The sequence below is a fragment of the Chelonia mydas genome, chromosome 26, assembly GCF_015237465.2.
Source record: "Chelonia mydas isolate rCheMyd1 chromosome 26, rCheMyd1.pri.v2, whole genome shotgun sequence".
NCBI lineage: Eukaryota > Metazoa > Chordata > Testudines > Cheloniidae > Chelonia > Chelonia mydas.
Window position 1 is genome coordinate 1,364,278 of NC_057859.1, and position 15,787 is coordinate 1,380,064.

Sequence of the window (15,787 nt, forward strand, 5' to 3'; positions counted from 1 at the left end):
CCCAATATGCCGTTAGCCTTCTTAGCAACAAGGGCACACTGTTGACTCATATCCAGCTTCTCATCCACTGTAATCCCCATGTCCTTTTCTGCAGAACTGCTGCTTAGCCAGTCGGTCCCCAGCCTATAGCAGAGCATGGGATTCTTCCGTCCTAAGTGCAGAACTCTGCACTTGTCCTTGTTGAACCTCATCAGATTTCTTTTGGCCCAATCCAATTTGTCTAGGTCACTCTGGACCCTATCCCTACCCTCCAGCGTATCTACCTCTCCCCGAAGCTTAGCGTCATCCGCGAACTTGCGGAGGGTGTAATCCATCCCATCATCTAGATCATTAATGAAAATGTTGGCCCCAGGACCAACCCCAGGGCACTCCAACTGATACCAGCTGCCAACTAACATCAAGCCATTGATCGCTACCCGTTGAGCCAGCTGATCTAGCCAGCTTTCTATCCACCTTATAGTCCATTCATCCAATCCATACTTTTTTAACTTGCTGGCAAGAATACTGTGGGAGACCGTATCAAAAGCTTCGCTAAAGTCAAGATGTATCACATGCACCGCTTTCCCCATATCCACAGAGCCAGTTATCTCATCATAGAAGGCAATCAGGTTGGTCAGGCATGACTTGCCCTGGGTGAATCGATGCTGACTGTTCCTGATCACCTTCTTCTCCTCCAAGTGCTTCAAAATGGATTCCTTGAGGACCTGCCCCATGATTTTTCCAGGGACTGAGGCTGTAGTTCCCCAGATTCTCCTCCTTCCCTTTTTTAAAGATGGGCAGTATATTTGCCTTTTTCCAATCGTCCGGGACCTCCCCCGATTGCCACGAGTTTTCAAAGATAATGGCCAATGGCTCCGCAATCACATCAGCCTACTCCCTCAGCATCCTCGGATGCATGCATCCAGCCTGATGGACTTGTGCATGTCCATCTTTTCTAAATAGTCCTTAACCTGTTCTTTCACCACTGAGGGCTGCTCACCCCTCCCCATACTGTGCTGCCCAGTACAGCAGTCTGGGATCTGAACTTGGCAGATGTGGTCACTAGGTTGCCTCTTCCATTCAGTAAGAGTCCCACACTTTCCCTGAACATCTTCTTGTTGCTAACATACCTGTAGAAACCCTTGTTACCCTTCACATCCCTTGTTAGCTGCAACTCCAATTGTGCTTTGGCCTTCCTGATTACACCCCTGCATGCTCAAGCAATATTTTTATACTTCTCCCTAGTCATCTGTCCAAGTTTCCACTTCTTGTAAGCTTCCCTTCTGTGTTTAAGCTCACCGAAGATTTCTTTGTTAAGCCAAGCTGGTCGCCTGCCATGTTTGCTATTCTTTCTGCACATCCAAAACACACCCAAAAGACAAAGCCAACTAAAAAAACCTCATGCAAAGTAATAATTGCTCTGCACATGTTTTTGACTAAAGACTGGCCACATAACCAGTAAGTCCTGCTAAATTTTGAAAGTAAGGGATTTTTTTTTAATTCCCATTCATGTTTTTTTAGAAAGGCAACACATATTTCTCTGCAGATTAAGCAGGGAAAATGGCAGTAGCTGTGATAAATAGTAACTGTTAGTAGCTGCTAACAAATGCTGTAAAGAGAACAAACATACATGTTTTTCACTTGCCGCACACATTTTATCGCTCCCATCTTTTTAGTCAAATTTAAACTAAGTGAAACAAGAAACCCCGAACAAGCTTTGTTACACCATTCTCATAACCATCAAAGTAACAGTCCCAGTTTCAGCAAGGCCATTGCCATTCTGGCTTCTGACACAGAACTCTGCTGATGAGCCTCAATCCAGACAGCCGCATTCCTGCCCTCATCATCCCCCGTCATGCAGCTCTGTCAACAAACCTCAATCTCTCCTACACAACCTTGCTACTTCTTTTGTACGAATACAACCTGGAGGAAACTGTAACCATTTTGTTCAGATATGATAGACCTATGGAGTTCTTACAGCAGGTAGAAAAATGCCTGTCAGAATCCTTAATTGTGGTCAGCTCTGAGAGAAACCTGATACACCATTTCTGTCTTATTAGTTGAACAGTCATAAAAGCAATTCCAAATTGCAGTGTAGAGAGAACACTAGAATACTCACTCGCAGCAACTGAGTCATGCTGGGAAGGTGCTCATCCTCTGTGTGTTCTCTTTCAGGGTCTGTGTTGTTAACTCCACACATCATGGGCTCCTTCTTCACATTCTCCATTCGATATATAATGTGTTTGAGGCCAGAGGAGGACTCCATCGGCTCAATTCCATATGTGACATTTTCCACTTGCAGCAGTCCCCTAACAATCGGATGAATACACATTACCGCCAAGCAACTACTAGACTAAATCCAGAGGCTGCCGTTATCCAGACGTTTGGGAAGGATGGACGAGGGAACAACAAACATATTACAGAAAGAAATATAGAATAAAGCTTGGCCCCACTCCTGCAGACACTTGTGCGCTGTGCTTAACTTTAAGCATGCAAGCAGCCTCATGACTTCAGTGGAACAACCCACGTGTGTCATATTAAGCATATTCATAAGAGTTTGCAGTATCGGGGCCTTAATCACAGACTCTGAAAACAGAAATGTTTCAGTTCAGTTAATGTTGCCAAAGCAGTAAAGAGCAGTGATGTGAATGTCAATAATAGACAAATCAAGAAAATCCTAAGGGTGCTGAAATTACCTCAAGTCAAAGATTTTTTCAAATTGAAGTTGATCATAAAACACTTTAAGCGTCAAGTCTCAGTAAAATTGCTAATCAAGATTTTATTTAAAAACTCCCTAACACTAAATAATTGCATACAATACAAAAATGATCATTTAAATTAACTTTCTATACAAGATTGTAAAAATACTAAGAACAGATGCAACAATTTCTGTTGGATTTACTGATAGCTGAACAGTGAAGTCAGTTGTTTTGGAGGGGTGGGGAGAAATTCTGGATTGGAATTTTTGAGGACAAACGGTTATAGTCCCATCAATCAAATAATTTTGTCTTAATCAAAGTATGTTAGTTTTGTATCAACAAAAGACTGCAAAAACATGATGGTATTAATTAAACACAATACTCTCATGCAGCCCAGCATCAACAGATGAAATATAGTTTGGCTCAAAACTAATTAAGTCAAAGGGAGAATAATATTCTGTTTCAGAGAACTGAATTATAACAATGCATAGCTGTGATAACTACATACACAAGAAGTGTTCTGTTACCTAAGTCCAAAGCAAGTGCTGACAGTTACGATGGAATCTGGTATCCCCTCCACATATCCCTGATAATGGCAGTGATCCTAAGGGAAAAAATAAAGAAATGAATTATGTATTATTTCTATACATACACAATGCAACTGACTACAACTGCTGCTGCTATTGTTCACCTTGCTGCACTAATGGTAGGAAGAGATCTCCTTCCCTAGCCTGAAGAAATGCGTGCATGGGATGGTACCATACATGTGTTTATCCTCCACATAGGTAAACATGGGGAGTTATTAATCTAAATACCAGGCGCTCTAGGACTCTTGTATTATTATTAAACACAATGAAAGCCAGCCTCCTTGTACCGTGACTGCAGGTCCGTTTCACAGCCCAACAGGACCAGCAATTCAGCACTACTGAACTGTCTAAGGGTACATGTACACTTAAAACACTACAGCCGTGTAGCTACACCACTGTAGCACTTCAGTGTAGACACCACGTACAATTCTCCTGTCTGTGTAGGCAGTGCTTAAATTCAGCTGGAGCCGTATGGAGCAGAGCTCCGGTAAATATTTTCAACCCCCCTGGAGTTTTCATGGCATGGGGAGGGCTCTGGGAAATACTCTATGAGAATTTAAGCCCTGGGTGTAGGTAAACTACCTCCCCAAGAGGCAGCAGCAGCTAGGTTGATGGAAGAATTCTTCCATCGACCTAGCGCAATCTCCACAGGGACTTTGGTCAGCTTAAATACGCCACTCAGGCATGTGGATTTTTCACACCCCTGAGCAACATAGTTAAGGCAATCTAATTTTCTAGTGCAGACCAGGCTAAATCCCACCCCATTCGCTCGCTTACCTGAACAGTAGCAAATATATTCTTAGGCCTGGCGGCCTCCACTAGAAAATTACGTCAGCATAACTACATCACTACACTGGGGTGCGAAAAATCCATCCTCTAAGCAGAGTAGTTAAGCCAACCTAAGTCCCTGTGTAGACAGCGCTAGGTTGACGGAAGAATTCTTCTGTCAAACTAGATACCACATCTCAAAGAAGTGGATTAGCTACACTGATGGGAGAATCCTACCTGTCAGTGTAAGTAGTGTCTACCCCAGTGGTTTTCCATCTATGTCCCCTAGACTCCTTGGGGTCTGCAGACGAGGTATAACATCTCCAAAGGGGCCTGCATCTCCATTTGAAATTTTTTAGGAGTGTGCAAATGAAAAAAGATTGAAAACCCCTGGTCTACACTGAAATACTACAGAGGCACAACCATAGTGGCACAGCTGTGCTGCTGTAGAGTTTTAAGATTTTACAGGTATGTCCACTCTGAAGTCTACTCTGTTGTATGTCTGTTCTAGTATTAATCAACCAGGCTCAAAAACACCATCTGTGAACAGTCTCTGGACTTGAAGCTGAGTTGTCCAACTTCAACGTTGTTTGTTCTCCCCTTCCCACCCCCCCCACCCCAATAAATATTTGAAGCTCAGCCCAGTTGCTGTGAGCCAGTGAGCAGGGCTTAAATTCTCCCCGAGTATTTCCTGGAGCCCCAGGGCACCGAGACTCCTGCAGGTTTGAAAATATTTACTGGAGCTCCGCTCTGGTCAGCTCCAGCTGAATTTAAGCCCTGCCAGTGAGCCATTCAGCCTTCCAGGAATGAATTTTGCATGATAAACCCTTTGGCTTATGTATAGCCTCTCTCTGGCTAGAGCGAGGTAAACATCTGCTATTATTGCCAATGGATAGACACTTTGTGCTGCCTAAACACGCCTCAACCAGCCCTGACGAGGCACTGTCAGGAAAACAGAACAATGCCAGATGAAAGCCATTATCCACTCAAGCTTGACTTCCAAAGAGATCCCAGGAGAAGACACAAAACGATCCATTCTAATGCAGCAATTCCATCCCCTGGGAGCGAAACATGTGGTTTCAGAGCCCACTAAATACCCAAGATTTACATCACACCCCCATCACAAAAACCCATACAGAAGCATGTCCAACATGCTCTGTACTCTACCTGGCCCGGTTTTGTAAATTATCCTCGGGGGCAAGTACAAGGCAAATGCATTTCATTCTGTGCCACACAGAATGTTCACTGCATTGCAGCTGTAGCTCTAAGGTTCTCTAGCAGACATATTTTGGAGATCACTGTAGTTGTCAGGCAGCTGAAATCATTTGTTCTTTGGCCTGGTGCCTTACAAAGTTCTTAAAGCATGTAATAATCCCCCAGAGCAACAGGGCTTGTCATAGCCTCTGGCTGAACTAAAGCTTCATTATAAGCACAAACTGTGTTCCTCCTCTGATTCAAGTACCTGCCTTTTCCATAGAAAGGAAAAGGGGGAAAAAAACCCTGAACACTCAGCTGCTCCATTTCCAGGCAAGAGATACTGTGCATTACGCCAGACACACAAACAACAGAGCAGACTTATTTTAAACAATGGGAGGGTGGAGAAAGTAAAATGGGCATATATTTGTTATGACATGAGGCACCATTTGTGTTTGTTCCATGAAACCAGTTAATCATTCTTTGAAAATGTAATGTCTAATGGTCATGTGGTGAAGCAAGGGGGGGTGGAAGCTGTCGCAGCAGCAGCTTGCCCATATGGGGAGAAGAGTTGTGCACACTTTTTCTAGTTAAGCAGTTCTGATTATAATCTAGGGACCACTAGTGCTATAGGATCCCAAACATTTAATGATCCAAGCAGTTGGGGGAGGAGTATGGCTAAGAGGGAGACAGTCCATGGAAGTCATTATATTCTATATCTGGTTTTATACTGCGTCAAAGTGCCATAAAGAGTTGTATCTGAGAGTCACTAAAGTGAACCCCCAACAGGGTGTTTTGCCCCCCTTGATTGCTCTGACACCTGACAGACAGGACTAACGCCCTGCAAGGGGAGGTGGCATTCAGCGAACAATAGAAACATTACGTTGCTCTTGTATTTACAGTTTTGAAACACCAGTATAACCAGAATATAATCAGAAAAGACGCTCAGTGGCTAATCAAAACAACTATTTCCTTTTTTAATTAAAAAAAATTAAGATTTAAAAAAAAAAACCACACACAAACAGGAAAAATTCAGTTTTTTAAATAAAACATGAGCGCACACCCACCCACCCGCCTACCCTCCCGCCCATCACAGAAAAGTGTGATTTTTCTACTGTTACGTGCCAGGGGCCAAATTCAAGGCATCTTCCTAGATGAGGAGTGAAATGTGTTGTGCATTTTGCAGATTAGAACCTACTCCTTTAGAAGAAGCTCCAGTCAGTTTCGTAATACATTACTCTTTAGAAATGCAGCTGTATGAAGTTCTAATCGCCCTCCTTCAACAAGGACACAAAAGAAAGAAAACCCACCTGCACGTCTGGATTTTCAGACTGCAACTTCCCTTCCTCGCTGTAGGTATACACTGTGAAATCTTTGGGTAAAAATTCTCTGAAAAAAGGAGGGGAGGGGAGAAATACAAAAATGTTGATGCAACAAGAAAACAAAGATCCTCAACAATAGTGGCAGTATTGAAAAATCTGTATTGAAATAAGGAAACTGATATTAAAAAAAACCAAACCCATGAACCATTGAGGAATTATGCAGTTACTAGGACCTATTCCTCTATGTAACTATACTATGGCAAAACTCAAGGTACTGAAATAGGATATTTAATGCAAGAATCTATCACCTCCTCAGGGATGAAACACAAAAAGACAAGAGAAAACATCAAAACAGAGCTAAATGCTCACTAGCTAGAAGGCAGGGAATAGAAAAGTGCAGCAGTCAGAGGCCAACTGGCTGCAGCTGGCTTCTCTATCTCCAGTTTTGAAGGAAAGCATATTGGGAAATATTTTTTTAAAGGGTGACCCAGTACTGAATTCAGAGATGGCCAAGCAGCCAGAAAGCAGAGAAGTCAAATTCCCATGCTTCTGAGGACCAGGGATCTGATGAATGACAGCCTGAGACCCCACAGCCTAGTGAGTTTGACCACATTGTCTCTTTTGTTTATTATTACAACATGTTGATTATGAGGAAGATCAACTTTAAAAAAAACACTTTTGACTGATTTTAACCTATTGTTATTACTAGTAACCCTTAAAAATCACTGTACAAGGACTAGAGAAAAAAATATCTATGTTCAGCGTGTGTTTACTCTGAACATTATAGCATTGTGTGTATAGCCAGTTTCCTCATTTGTGTGGATCTTTAGCACAGCAACTAGGGAGAGAATTTAAAAATAAAACTGTAGAAGTCACAAGCCAGCAGCTAAAAAAGGTAGGTGTTTTGTTTGTTTCTTTGAAGTGAGATCATGTCCTTTTAATCCCTGCCCAGATCCCTTTTGGGCAAGTCACTTCCTGTACTTGAGACTGATCATCAAAGCAGCTCAGAAAAATGTTTAGTTGGTACCCTACTGTGGGGAGATGGGAGGGAGGGAGAGTTAGTCCACTTTCAACTGTTTTCCTTTACAGGTTTAACAGAGCCAATGTGCAAACACACTTCTGACACACCACCTCCAGGACTGAAAACAGCATCCAGAACTGGAAACAGCATGTAGAAATCTAATGCAGTTGATAGGAAGTGAATAATCCCAGGGCAGAGTTACCAGAAGTCAGAGGGAAAGACGAGTCACTTACTTGTTTTTTTCTAGGTGAATTATGTGTTTCCTTCCCTCTACGTGAATGACATATGACACCTTGTCCTGAACACAAAAAAGAGAACACTTACACACTGTACTAACAAAAACACTCTCTCAGCCATCATCCAAACCCTGGGGTAAACAGCACCCACACGCCCAGTTACTCTAAATGTGCCATAATGTCACCGCCATCAGCCCTGCCATTAAGACCCTATATTCAGCTGCTATAACTCAGCCGTGAGGGTTTACTTAAGGTCATCACTATGCACGTTCATTCTTAGTTCAGATACATTTAGTTCCCAAACACCCGTGAGGCAAATTACTGCCTGCCTTGGCCACTTCTACACCCACAAAACCCAAGGGACTGAGCTAATAAAGAAATTCCCACTCTTTTTCATTTTGCTGATTTCAGACTGCAGACATAAACAAAATACGGGTGATCCTATTATGTCACATGGCACTCCAGACACAAATCCCAGCGTGGTTCTAACTCACTCATTTCAAAATTAGCTTTGTGCGTTTAATTATTCCACCAATAGCATGATCCTAAGTCTCCTGGAAAGAAGCTTAGTGCTTTTCATATAATCTCCTCAGCTGGGAAAGGACAATGTGGTTTTTATTACTGCATCCTTCAGCATGTATGTTCTGGTCATTCATGGCCTATTCTCTCCACTGCCTGGTACTATCCCAGTAGGTTTGGATTTGTTTATTTAAAGGGACAGTTCAAATTCACTTGTGACTACATTAATTATCACAACATGAGCAAGCACTGGCTTACCACCGCAGTCAGCTGCAAGTCATCTGTGATACAGCATCATGCCGTGGTCACAGAAATCCTGTTAATCCTGACAAAGTGACAGTCAGTTTAAGCCTCGAGTGCCTTAAAAGTGCACAGACTCTGTCCTACTCTGGGCAAGTTACATGGCTTGATGGGTCTACAACGCACTAACCACCATCATCTGAAAGCCAGCACAATGTCTTCCATATGTTGTGGGAGGCTGGATACTTGCAATCATTTGTAGTTACATTGTTCAGGGGATGGACTAACTGATTTTAGAGCCAACTTTAGACGAAGCTGATTCAGAAGCAGAGAATGATTTTAAACACTTCCAAGTACCTGTACTGAGGAGGAATTGGAGGCCGCTCGCTGCTCTCTTGTTAACCTCTGTGGATGTATAATTTCATAGGAAGACAAATGAGAGGTCTGCTGGAAACCTAGAAAAGAAAAAGCAAATGCCACCACATTCATGTCACTAAGGAAATAAAACAGACAGACCATGCTCACGGAACAAAACAACTTCTCTTTGAAAGAATGGTCCACGGGTTAAGGTGCAAGTTTGGGATTTGAGAGACCCAGATTCAATTCCCTACTCTGCCACAGACTCCCAGAGTGACCTAATACAAGTCACTTAGCCTCTCTGTGCCTCAGTTATCTATTGGTAGAATTAGGACAATAGCACTGCCCTACCTCTCCTGGGTGTTATGAGGATAGACACATTGTTAGGTGTTCAGATACTACAGTAATGGGAGCCATATAAGTACTGTAATAAATGAAGTGGGGGGTAGCTCCCTTTTATGAACACCCAGCCAGCCAGTTAGCTGTAAAATCCCTCTTGATGTCTGTTCTCTGCTTGCTTTACCTGTAAAAGGTTAAACCCACAGGTAAAAGAAAAGGAGTGGGCACCTGACCAAAAGAGCCAATGGGAAGGCTAGAATTTTTTAAAATGGGGAAAGAAACTTGTCATGTTAAAAGAACAGGAGTACTTGTGGCACCTTAGAGACTAACAAATTTATCTGAGCATAAGCTTTCGTGAGCTACAGCTCACTTCATCAGATGCATGCAGTGGAAAATACAGTGGGGAGATTTTATATATGCAGAGAACATGAAACAATGGGTGTTACCATGCGCACTGTAACAAGAGTGATCAAGTAAGGTGAGCTATTACCAGCAGGAGAGCGGATGGGGGGGCGGGGGGAGGAGGAGAACCTTTTGTAGTGATAATCAAGGTGCGCCATTTCCAGCAGTTGACAAGAATGTCTGGGGAACAGCGGGGGGGACATGGGGAAATAGGTTTCAGAGTAGCAGCCATGTTAGTCTGTATCCACAAAAAGAAAAGGAGGACTTGTGGCACCTTAGCAACTACCAAATTTATTTTAGCAGGAGCTTTCGTGAGCTACAGCTCACTTCATAGGACGCTCAAAAAAATTTGTTAGTCTCTAAGGTGCCACAAGTACTCCTTTTCTTTTTTCATGGGGAAATAGTTTTACTTTATGTAATGACCCATCCACTCCCAGTCTCTATTCAAGCCTAAGTTAATTGTATCCAGTTTGCAAATTAATTCCAATTCAGCAGTCTCTTGTTGGAGTCTGGTTTTGAAGTTTTTTTGTTGAAGAATTGCCGCTTTTAGGTCTGTAATCGAGTGACCAGAGAGATTGAAGTGTTCTCCGACTGGTTTTTGAATGTTATCATTCTTGATGTCTGATTTGTGTCCGTTTATTCTTTTATGTAGAGACTGTCTGGTTTGGCCAATGTACATGGCAGAGGGGCATTGCTGGCACATGATGGCATAGATCACATTGGTAGATGTGCAGGTGAACGAGCCTCTGATAGTGTGGCTGATGTGATTAGGCCCTATGATGGTGTCTCCTGAATAGATATGTGGACACAGTTGCCAACGGGCTTTGTTGCAAGGATAGGTTCCTGGGTTAGTGGTTTTGTTGTGTGGTGTGTGGTTGCTGGTGAGTATTTGCTTCACATTGGGGGGCTGTCTGTAAGCAAGGACTGCCCTGTCTCTCAAGATCTGTGAGACTGATGGGTCGTCCTTCAGGATAGGTTGTAGATCCTTGATGATATGTTGGAGAGGTTTTAGTTGGGGGCTGAAGGTGATGGCTAGTTGCGTTCTGTTATTTTCTTTGTTGGGCCTGTCCTGTAGTAGGTGACTTCTGGCTCTGTCAGTCTGTTTCTTCACTTCCGCAGGTGGGTATTGTAGTTGTAAGAATGCTTGATAGAGATCTTGTAGGTGTTTATCTCTGTCTGAGGGGTTGGAGCAAATGGGGTTGTATCGTAGAGCTTGGCTGTAGACAATGGATCATGTGGTGTGGTCTGGATGAAAGCTGGAGGTATGTAGGTAAGAATAGCGGTCAGTAGGTTTCCGGTATCGGGTGGTGTTTATGTGACCATCGCTTATTAGCACCATAGCGTCCAGGAAAGTGGATCTCTTGTGTGGACTGGTCCAGGCTGAGGTTGATGGTGGGATGGAAATTGTTGAAATCATGGTGGAATTCCTCAAGGGCTTCTTTTCCATGGGGCCAGATGATGAAGATGTCATCAATATAGCGCAAGTAGAGTAGGGGCATTAGGGGACAAGAGCTGAGGAAGCGTTGTTCTAAGTCAGCCATAAAAATGTTGGCATACTGTGGGGCCACGCGGGTACCCATAGCAGTGCCGCTGATTTGAAGGTATACATTGTCTCCAAATGTGAAGTAGTTATGGGTGAGGACAAAGTCACAAAGTTCAGCCACCAGGTTTGCCGTGACATTATCTGGGATACTGTTCCCGACGGCTTGTAGTCCATCTTTGTGTGGAGTGTTGGTGTCGAGGGCTTCTACATCCATAGTGGCCAGGATGGGGTTTTCAGGAAGATCACCGATGGATTGTAGTTTCCTCAGGAAGTCAGTGGTGTCTCGAAGATAGCTGGGAGTGCTGGTAGTGAAGGGCCTCAGGAGGGAGTCTACATAGCCAGACAATCCTGCTGTCAGGGTGCCAACTGCTGGAAATGGCCCACCTTGATTATCACTACAAAAGGTCCGTCCGTGTCCGTCCCCCCCGCTCTCCTGCTGGTAATAGCTCACCTTACCTGATCACTCTCATTACAGTGTATATGGTAACACCCATTGTTTTATGTTCTCTGTGTATATAAATCTCCCCACTGTATTTTCCACTGAATGCATCCGATGAAGTGAGCTGTAGCTCACGAAAGCTTATGCTCAAATAAATTTGTTAGTCTCTAAGGTGCCACAAATCCTCCTTTTCTTTTTGCGGACACAGACTAACACGGCTGCTACTCTGAAACTTATCATGTTAAGTATCCTCACGCCTTTTTGTCAACTGTCTAAATGGGCCATCTTGATTATCACTACAAAAGTTTTTTTCTCCTGTTGATAATAGCTCATCTTAATTAATTAGCCTCTTACAGTTGGTATGGCTAATTCCACCTTTTCATGTTCTCTGTATGTATATTTATATCTTCTTACTATATGTTCCATTCTATGCATCCGATGAAGTGGGCTGTAGCCCACGAAAGCTTATGCTCAAATAAATTTGTTAAGTCTCTGAGGTCTCTAAGGTGCCACAAGTCCTCCTTTTCTTTTTGAGGTGCCACAAGTACTCCTGTTCTTTTTGTCCTTTCTCTGTTGTTCTCTGGAGAAGCAGGGACAGCGCAGCAACGCTATAAGCAGTAATGCTGTGTAAAGTTCGAACCAGGTATGAAAAATTATCTTCCATACCTAGAAGGAATCATTTGGATAGGGCACGTTTAGATAAATGCGATCAGGTTTATTTTGGCTTGTGGATCTCCTCTGTGCTAACCCCCAGATGCTTTTGTTTGCTTGTAACCTTTAAGCTGAACCCCCAAGAAAGCTATTTTGGGTTCTTAATTTTTGGGATTGCTCTTTTAAAATCTAGCAACAGTCTAAGTTCCAGATGTATTTTTTTTCCTTTTTGTTTTAATAAAATTTATCTTTTTTAAGAAGGATTTGGATTTTTGTGTCCTAAGAGGTTTGTGCATATGCTGTTTGATTAGCTGGTGGCCACAGCTAATTTCCTTTGTTTTCTTTCACAGCTCTTTCCCTGAAGGGGCATGAAAGGGCTTGAGGGTTCCCCACAGGGAGGAATTCCCAAGTGTTCCTTCCCGGATCCAAGGAGGGGTTTTTTTTGCATTTGGATGGTGGCAGCGTTTACCAAGCCAAGGTCAGAGAGAAGCTGTAAGCTTGGGAGTTTAATACAAGCCTGGAGTGGCAAGTATTAATTTTTAGAATCCTTGCCGGCCCCCACTTTCTGCACTTGGAGTGACAGAGTGAGTATTCAGCCTTGACAAGTACCTATGATAAATCTGGAACCAGACTGACTCTTATAACTGGCTTTCTATCTAAGACCCTTTATTTTTAGATTGATACAAACAAAGGTATCAACAACGGACAGCATACTTAATATCAGGTATGGTATCTTCTTCATACAAATATAGGATACTATCCAACCTTATGCATCAAAGAGGGACAAACTAGGAAGCTTATACTCAGCATTTAATGGCCTGTCTAGAGGAAGAAAATAAATTCTGCCAACCAGCCTATTGTTCATGAAAGTATTGTACTACCAAGGCAGCAACATATCTTTAAAGAGATCAACCCCTTCTGAAGAGGGTGCTTCTGACAAGTGCAGGGGAGCACAGGTCAGAACACCACCCACCCCAGATAAAAACTTGCAGGCCACAAAATGACTTCCAAATACGCACTGCCACAAAACACAGTGATCACCTGAGAAGTGGACAGTAATAAACTAAGTTATCCAGACTGTCTCAAATAAGAAGCTCATTCAAGACTTGACAATCCGCGATAGTCTCTTAAAATACAAACAACACCTTACACCCTTCAGCATGTTTCAAAGCACTATACAGAAGCATCAGTATCATTAGCCCCATTATGACATGTGGGGAAAATGAGGCACAAAGAGGGGTAGGAACTTGCCCAAGGTCACCCAGCAGACCAGTGGCAGAGCTGGGAATGGAACCCCCACAACTCCTGAATCCACATCCAATGGTCTTTCCACTAGGCCACACTGCCTCCCTAGATTATACTAGAGAGGCTCCTAAAACCTACTTTTCTCCCTCCCCATGGTGTAGCAGCAGCAAACCCAGGCAACAAGTCCTACAAAATTCAGCAATGCCAGTCAAAGCTTTTACATGTTAAAGGCTGTTAAAGCACAGTAAGTCACGAAAGGGCATTTTAAGGACTTACTGAATGCATGCAATATATAATGAAGACGTAGTCTCTTTCATGAGAGAGTCTAGCATAGAATATTGTTGTTACATACAGGATTTGTACCAAAAAAAAAAAAAAGGACTACTTGTGGCACCTTAGAGACTAATTTATTTGCGCATAAGCTTTCGTGAGCTACAGCTCACTTCAGCATCCGATGAAGTGAGCTGTAGCTCACGAAAGCTTATGCTCAAATAAATTGGTTAGTCTCTAAGGTGCCACAAGTCCTCCTTTTCTTTTTGCGGACACAGACTAACATGGCTGCTACTCTCAAACCAGGATTTATACAGGCCCCCCAGCAACATGATGCAGATGCTTCCTGACAAGGACTGCTGGACAACTGAGCTGTTTAAGGAGAATCAGTTACACACCAGTTGTGGGATAAAATGCTTCTAATGCATTTACACTATAAAATAAGGTAGCACACGTGGGTTTATGATCAGCCAAAAAAAACCAGGGTCTGTGCTTAAGCCAATAGCCACTCCCCTTGGAAAAAGAACAGGAGTACTTGTGGCACCTTAGAGACTAACCAATTTATTTGAGCATAAGCTTTCGTGAGCTACAGCTCACTTCATCGGTGAGCTGTAGCTCACGAAAGCTTATGCTCATATAAATTGGTTAGTCTCTAAGGTGCCACAAGTCCTCCTTTTCTTTTTGCGAATACAGACTAACACGGCTGTTACTCTGAAACCTCCCCTTGGAAAGATGGTTATGGGAGCTACAAAGGGTTTTAAATACAACAGATTTTACTGGCACATAACGGTGGAATCAATGAGCTCACCAGAAGGGCACAAACTTTAAAACCTAAAATAAAGAGGGAGGGAAATACTTCTATTTCCTGTAACAATTTCCAAAACTACATTGCAATTCTTGTAGTTTATCATCACTGAGGATCTTCCACAAGCTACAGTCCAACTGGAGCTCATACTAGCTGTTTGCCACAATGGGAGGAAAAGGATTAGAGCAGCTATTTACCAATACACAGCACTTATCTTAAAGCAGCAGCTTAGCTTTGAAGAACAACTCCACTTTCTACTACAGATGTATTTATTGCTTTGTACGTCACACTTTGGGTCATCACCATGACTTAAGCACTCTCCCACTGGAGGCCTGCTCCATCACTTGAGAGTAGGCTGGAATTTTCAAAAGGCATCTAACAGAGTTTGAAATTCAATGGGACTTGGGTCACCAACTCTTTAGGCTCCTTTAAAAATACCATCCCTCATCATCGTCAGTGCAAGCAAACTGCACTGAAATTTAAACATCTGGTGGCGCTCTTTGCTTGGCCACTTGCTGCAGGGATTTTGAGGAAGTTGGGTAAGACAGTCTCTCCAACAGAGATTTGCATTAAAATAAGCCAAAACATGTCAAGTTATTAAAGCACCATGCCAGTTTAACAGTGCCTCTCCATGCTAATACTGCACACACATCCCAAAAAAACCTTTTATTCCAAGCACTGCTGTCCTGTGGTCCAGCTGATGGAGCTCAGCAGGTACGGTCCTTTAAGAGGACAGCAAATTTTTAACTCTGGAGTACCTTTCCAGTTCAAGTATTTGGCTCTGAACAAACAACAGTCAGTTTGGGGGGTCAGGGTCCATGTGTGTTATACACAGACTAGTAACATTTTGCATTGACAACACTGCCTTGTGTCACCATGGCTACTCTCTAGATCTAAGCTGGGGGTCCCCTGAGACTGCTCTTGATTCAGCACAGGTGTCCCTGTAGAATTATGAGGCCCTTCACACTTGAGCTATGTCTTCACTGACAAACAAGCTGTGGTTTTACCATGGCAGCAGCAACCCTGCTGTCAAAGCATACTGGAGACAAGGCTCTGTAGTTTTACCATGAAGTAAACTAGGTGAAATCCATCACAGACAAAGGATATAGGGTTCAGCCTCTCTAGGTACTTTACAGTAAAAGCTACAGGTGCCTTGTCTCCGCTTGGTTAT

General features: G+C 43.0%; 1 protein-coding gene across 2 annotated transcripts in view; it reads right to left on the minus strand.

Moving 5' to 3' along the window:
• The window catches only part of LOC102946973 (disintegrin and metalloproteinase domain-containing protein 9), a 49,671-nt gene that overhangs the window by 22,590 nt on the left and 11,294 nt on the right, over positions 1-15,787 (minus strand). For both annotated transcript variants that reach the window (XM_037886323.2, XM_037886324.2), the window contains exons 2-6: positions 8,923-9,020; positions 7,804-7,868; positions 6,538-6,616; positions 3,206-3,282; positions 2,099-2,288 (exon numbers count right to left, since the gene is read on the minus strand). In XM_037886323.2, coding sequence (XP_037742251.1) covers positions 2,099-2,288; positions 3,206-3,282; positions 6,538-6,616; positions 7,804-7,868; positions 8,923-9,020 — 509 coding nt within the window. The remainder of the gene's footprint in view (positions 1-2,098; positions 2,289-3,205; positions 3,283-6,537; positions 6,617-7,803; positions 7,869-8,922; positions 9,021-15,787) is intronic.